The sequence below is a fragment of the Orycteropus afer genome, unplaced genomic scaffold (assembly GCF_000298275.1).
Source record: "Orycteropus afer afer isolate SDZICR_OR568_19922 unplaced genomic scaffold, OryAfe1.0 scaffold00040, whole genome shotgun sequence".
In the NCBI taxonomy this organism is placed as follows: Eukaryota; Metazoa; Chordata; class Mammalia; order Tubulidentata; family Orycteropodidae; genus Orycteropus; species Orycteropus afer.
Genome location: NW_006921627.1, coordinates 6,309,347 through 6,316,145, shown reverse-complemented (window position 1 = coordinate 6,316,145; position 6,799 = coordinate 6,309,347). Strand labels below are relative to the sequence as shown.

Sequence of the window (6,799 nt, the reverse complement as noted above, 5' to 3'; positions counted from 1 at the left end):
AACCAATCATGCCAAAATAGAGCAGGTAGGACTTGTTAGTGGGGCTGAGCACAGGGTCTGCATCTCCTAGTTACTGTTCCTTCACATGGCTATTTGACACAAAGCAAGGAGCAGCAAGCAGCAGGAAAGAACAGGAAGGGAAATATAATGGAGCAACAGTCACTGATTCCTTGCCCCATGCTGGCAAACAGCTCAGTGCAAAGGGATTGGGACTTAAACAACACTAATAGAGAGCTCACAAAGTTCTTGGATTCTTGAGATTCTGATGCACTCTGGTCAGATGATTTGTTGGGAGGTGCTAATAATCTGAAAGACTCAGTAGAAATCTTAGGACCTGTGAGGACAAGTGGCAGAAGCACAATCTGCATAGAGGCAACAGGCTTCAGGGAGCTGGTAAGATTCATGACAAGAAGAAAGCCCACAGCACTGCCCAATAAGCTCAAGAGCCAGCTAGGTGGTCCCCACCAAAGCCCCTCCTGCCACCTCTCTGTTTCTGATAATGACAATGACAAACTTCTACATATAATGTCTGCTTGTCTCTTCAAGCCACCTTCTTGTCTACAGGTGGCTCTATCCTGTCCTAATGGCTCTATAGAAATATAGCTCTGAGAGGCACTCCTGGGTTGAAAATGAAGGCAACTTTCAAATTACTGTCTTAACTGGATGAATTCACCTCTAGAGTTTATGCCTTAAGGCCCAAACTGAAATTAAGACAACTGTATATAAAATTCTCACATAATTGATCACAAATTTGGCCACACCTCCTTTGACCGAGATTGATGCCAGCCAACCTGCTCTGAAGGAAGAAAGGGAAGAGAGGGACTGACACCACTACCTTTCCAGGGGAAAACAAGCCAGCTCTGGGAAACACATACCACACTTACTGTGATAAAATATAATTCTAGATGTGTTTCCTAGTGAGAATAAGTCCTTCTTTTATGGTGCATAAAATGGCTAACATTGCCTTTCCCCATGGGTAAGTTGGGTGGGACAGCAGGGCTAACTAAGTCACTTGTGTGGAATCAAGGTGATCACCAACTCTGGATTTTCCCAGTCTTAAAGGTAGGTGATACTTTGGAAACCATCACCACGAACACATGGAAAAACTATGTAATAGAACCTTGTTAGATCCGATCTGCAGGACTGCTGCTTCCTAGATATACCATTTTTCACTCTTAGGACCACATGACCACAGGCCCATTTTGTAAGATGCCCAAGCCCATACATGATATGGATATACCTGAAGCAGGTATTAGCAAACTATGGCCTACAGGCCAAATCTGTCCTGCCATCTGTTTTTATAAATTTCATTGGAGCACAGCCACACTCCTTTGGTTATGACTTGTCTATGGCTGCTTTTGTGCTACAAAGGCAGAGTTGAATCGTTTTGAGGGACAATATGGCCCATAAAGCCTGAAGTATTTACTATCTGGCCCTTTTTGGAAACATTTTGTTAACCCCTACCCTAAAGAATAAAGGCAAGTTAGGGAATTGTCCCTCTCTGGAAAGCATAGGGAAATGGGACTCTTGAGGCACCGGACCTGTGGACAAGAACCTCAGGAGTCACCAGTGTGCTCTGGACAAGAGCTTTCTCCGTGCTCTGAGCAATCTCTCACCCATGCTGAACGGTGATCCATGAACAACTCTAAAAAATCCAAAGAAGGAATGTGCGTGCATGTATGTGTGTGTGTGTGTGTGTGCATGTACACATTCAGGAATCATTCTAAAGAGATAAACTATTGCTCTTCATGTCTTGGGGGCAAAGGAGACAACTACCTTCTTCTGAAAGCTCTGAAGTAAGGAAGTCCAGCTCTGTGCCTATGTTCTCTCATTCACATGCTAGCTTACTATCAAAGCTAGAAAGCCCGATGGCAAAGGCCTGAAGTGCACACAGTGGATAGTTGTAGTCCAGCGTGAACACGTCATCTGCTACACGCCCAAACTGCATGACTATATAGTCAGCTGTAAACAGAAAGAAATTAAGACATTAGAAGATAATGTACTTAGAGTGAGAAAAAGCCTATTTAAGATACAGAAACAATTAATGCTCCAGTTAATCACCATGTCTGTTCAAAGTTAAACTAAAAAACTTTTAGAAGGATGGAAAGAGATATTACTAGAGTGTCTACTAATCAAGAGCAAAGTTTCTATCACTATTCCTCTCAACTACAGAGAATGGGAAGCTATTCCTGACTAACGTGAAAGGGCAAGAGAGAAAAGTCAAGGGGTAGCTTACTGGGAACAGTACAAGCTCCATGGGCTAGAGTTACCAAGGTACTTTCATTGAAGGTCATTTGAATTTGCTTCCCTGAGAAGCCTTACCTAAATTTCTCACTCTACTCCTTCCTCAATATAGTGGTTTAGAAAGTATCTTCTAAAACTATTGTTTACCCTTTCCAAAGAAATAATCTCTTTCATAAACAATTCTTTCCTGAATATAATTTCCCATATCAATTACAGAAAATGCTCACTTCTCCTTCTTGTAAGAACATCTTTCTTCTATTCCCATCCAGCCCTTCCCTGTGGCTTACGGTCATTTTCGTGGACAATCTGGAAGTTCTTCACAGATGCCTGGGTGACCCGGCCATGGAAGTTCAGGACATAGGACTGAGTGTCATCATTCCAGACCGGAGCCTTGTTGTGTAGTTCAATCAAGTTCTCCATTGTTTTGTTTTGCCATTTGGAAAGTAAGTTCTCATGGTCCTGCTCAGAGGGAAATCATTACTTTGTACTGAGAACCTTAAGAACTCATTCAGTCTCCACTGTAAGGTAGAAGATGGAATAGGGGAATGTTTTCTCCATTTCAGAAAGGGTAAAGCAAAAGGGAGGAAAGTCACAAATTATAGCAGTTTTCTGATTCTCATCCAATAGTCAGCATTTCTCTTTGTAGACTAAGTGATTCTGAATAAGCTATTTTAGCAACTACTCCAAAATGACACTTACTCTGAAATTGTGGAGTATCGGCTCTCTCCCTAAAGAAGATCACGAACCATACTTGCACGTGAGATTCTAGAAGAAGCGGTATCTATATCTACCTATTTTTTTCCCTAATGGATCACTTCTGTATTGTATTCTTGTCTTTTTGCTGATCAAATGTGTTCTTACTTACATTTCGTGGCTGAAATGGTATCCGATCATGGTTCATATTCATCCCTGGAATAATCACAGACATTTTTCTAGGGCCTTTAAATCCAAGTACATTTGTTTCCTAGGAGATAGGAAAATTATGCAGAACTTGGAAACAGAAAGTAAAGAGAGACCACATTCTTAACATCAGACTTTCTTCAGCATATAAAATGTTGATAATGTCAAGAGCACCAAAAACTATTGTTATTATATTACTGTAGTTAAATAGAGAATTAAAAATAGTAAAGTAATACTAGACCTGTATTAAAACCTAACTTGAACACCTGAATTTAAAATAGATTCTGCTGGCCTGAAACTTGACTCATGCTCTTTAGTCTTAAATGAAATTTGAAATAACTGCCTAATGAGCAAACTACCCAACTCTGTCATCAATAAATATTTATTTCCCAATGAAGGTATGATACTATGTACAGTGAGAACCACAGTTTAAATTAAATAGGGACTATACATTAGGAGGTAAAAAAACTCCAATGCTTTTAAACTGGGCAGATTATGTAAATATAAATACCTACATTAAATAGATGCTCAATTAGATAGGTTCTCTTTCCTGCTCTCTCTAAATGTGTATACATGGTATGTATGTGAGGAAAAATATAAAATGGATAGGTTACAATACTTAAATGAAACTGAGGCTAGAGAGGAAAAATACTATATAAGGTGTTAAGTCAAAATGTTCTCAGATGCTCAGATAAAATCTCATAGGAATCAAATAACAAGAATAATTTCAACTTAAGTTGAGACTTTGAGATGAAAGCAACAACTAAGTTGTGTTAATTCCTTCTTACTTTCTTTTACTCAACAACTATTTGAATGTTTACTGTGTCAGGCCCTGTGCTAGTGTGGACACAGCAGTTAATAAGAGTTTACAGTTTCTGGTAGAGACAGTTCATCTTCACCATATATTAATATTCTGTGGGTTATGAGAAGAAGCACAGTGTGCTCTGTGTGTATGTGCAAAGGAATGTCAACCATATCTTGTGGTGAGGATGTGATTCTCTGATGAAATCAGTAGGAACTGATTAAACAAAGGAGAAGGAGAGAAAGAAGGGAAGGCTCCCAAACGGGGTCAGATCAGTGTGGCTGGAGCAAAGTAACTACAGGAGGCCTGGTGGGGCTAGAATGACAGAACGGTGTGGAGGGGGTGAGGGGGGAGTGTCACTAGAGAAGTCCGAAAGGAAAGGCTAAGTATTAGGACTTTATTTTGTAGGCAATGGGTACCCATTAAAAGATTTGAAGCAGGAGAACAACAAGATCCACTGGAGCTATATATTAGGAAGAGTTATCTGGCAGCAGGATAGAACAGACTAGATAGGAAAAGAGTAAAAGCAAAGGGACCAGTTTCTAATTTATTATAACCTCTGGCAAATGGGTAAGAAACAATGAAGGCCTGGATTAATGCAGTGGCATTAGAAAATAGAGGGGATAAAGGAAGAAATATCACAGAGTACAAAAATAATTGAACTTGGCAGTTCATTAGCTATAGATTATTAAAGCAAATATATAGAGAAAATGATACCAGCAACAGAAAAGAGGGACCATAGAAATAGAAATAAGCTTGGGAGGGAGGATTATGAGTTCAGCTTTGGTTACATTTAAGTCTAAAGTGCCAGCATGATGACCAGGAGACTAAGGAAAAGAGTAAGCTATGAGAATGGCACTTACGTAACAGATGGCTGCCAGCTCCTGCCGGGTGTGGGCCTTTTCTACGAGGCCCTGGGCCTTGGTTGGGCTAACTCCATGGTCATAAACTGTAAACTTGGTCCCCATAAGGTTAGATCTAGAATCAGGAGAAAAAGTCACCAAAACGATCTTTATTTTTCTCTGATACACACATACTCTAGGAGAGGTAAATAACAGAATGGGGGTCTATTTTGCCTATTCTCCAAATGTCTACATATTCATCACCACTTTTTCAAGTATCTCTCATTTAAACAAGGAAGGGATTCAAGAGAATTTTTTTTTGTTTTTGAAGATTACAACATCATTAAATGCTCACTGTAAAAAAGACTGTTCTGAAACTTGGTTTTTAAACTTAGCATAAGAAATATTTTCATGGAATACATATAGCTACCTCATTTTTTTTTAAAGCTGTTGTGTAATTTCCACAGAACGGAAGAAGTATAATTTATTCATTCAACAAATACTTGTTGAGTACCTACTATGTACAAGCTATTATTCTAGGCATTAAGGATGGATACAATGGTGAACAAGACAGACTGTCTCCCCTCCTGGAACTTATATTCTAATAAGGAAAGGCAGACAATATACACAAAAAATAATACAATGGCAGGTGATGAAAAGTGATAGGGAAATAATTAAGTAAAGGAGCAGAGAGTGATGTTCTGTGCTATTTCAGATAGGGTGGTCAAAGGCCTTGCTAAGGAAGTAGCATTTGAGCAACGAGATGAGAGAGTTAGCCAAGGGAAGTGTAGGGGAAGCATGTTCCAGGCAGAGGAAACAGTAAATACAAAGGTCCTGAGGCAAGAATAGGCTTAGCCTATTCAAGGACTGTAAAAAAAATGGCTGGAGCAGAATGAAGGGGAAGTGGCAGGGAAATGAACTTGGGAACCCAGGGCACAGGTCATTTAAGGACACTGTAAACCATGGTGAGGACTCTGGATTTTATTCTAAGAGCAATGGAGAAGCAGACATTAGAGGGTTTTAAGAAAGAAAATGATGTGATCTGATTAATTACCTGGCTGTTGTATGGAAAAGAAACAGAAAGGCAAGAGTGGAGTGGAAAGAAGAGTTAAAAAGTAAGCTATGTGGACTGTACTAAGTTGATAGTGAAGACAGTGAGAAATGGTCAGATTTTTTATATATTTGGAAGGTAAAATGGACAATATTTGCTGATAGAGTGGATGTGGGAGTGAGAGAAAGAGAAGCTGGGGATGACTCCTAGGCTTTTATTTAAACAACTGATGAATTAAAAAAAAAAAAAAAACTCACAGCTGTCAAGTCAGATCAGACTCACAGCGACCCCTCGTTGGGTTTCCAAGGTGGTATCACTATGGAAGTACATTACCCAACCTTCCTTCCAATCTTCCTTCCAAGGAGGGGCTGGTGGGTTTGAACCGCCAGCCTTCTGGTTAGCAGTCAAATGCCTTAGGCACTACACCACTAGAGCTCCTGCAACTGATGAATGGTGGTACCATTTACTGGAATGATGAAGATGGGAGAAAAGGGTTTTGAAACAGAAATCAAAAGGAATTATATTCTAGACACTTTAGGTTTGCAAATCTATTAGACATCCAAGTGGAGATGCCAAGTAGGATACACAGATGAATTTTAAGCTCAAGTTTGAATATACAAGATTGGAAATTATTAATAAATAGATGATGGTGGTTAATACTAGGTAGTGGGTAAGATTAGAGACTGGAGATCCATTTGCAGAAAAATGAAACAAGATCTGTACCTCACACCATACACAAAAACGAATTCCAAATGGATCAAAGACTTAAATGTGAAACCTAAAACTATACAGTTCCTCAAGGAAAATTTAGAAGCAAATTTAAGGGCCCTAATATATGGCATAAATAGACTATCAAGCATAATTAAAATGTACAAACAGCAGAAGAGAAACCAGATGATTGGGACCTTCTAAAAATTAAATTTTTATGTGCTTCCAAAGACTTCTCCAAAAGAGTCAAAA

The 6,799-nt window shown here is 39.3% G+C and overlaps 1 protein-coding gene across 1 annotated transcript in view; it reads right to left on the bottom strand.

The window, feature by feature from the left end:
* Positions 1–213: 213 nt before the first annotated feature.
* The window catches only part of TULP3 (TUB like protein 3), a 141,564-nt gene continuing 134,978 nt past the window's right edge, over positions 214–6,799 (bottom strand). Inside the window, exons 8-12 of the mRNA XM_007937186.1 lie at positions 4,810–4,924; positions 3,110–3,208; positions 2,532–2,703; positions 1,849–1,962; positions 214–272 (exon numbers count right to left, since the gene is read on the bottom strand). Coding sequence (XP_007935377.1) covers positions 214–272; positions 1,849–1,962; positions 2,532–2,703; positions 3,110–3,208; positions 4,810–4,924 — 559 coding nt within the window. The remainder of the gene's footprint in view (positions 273–1,848; positions 1,963–2,531; positions 2,704–3,109; positions 3,209–4,809; positions 4,925–6,799) is intronic.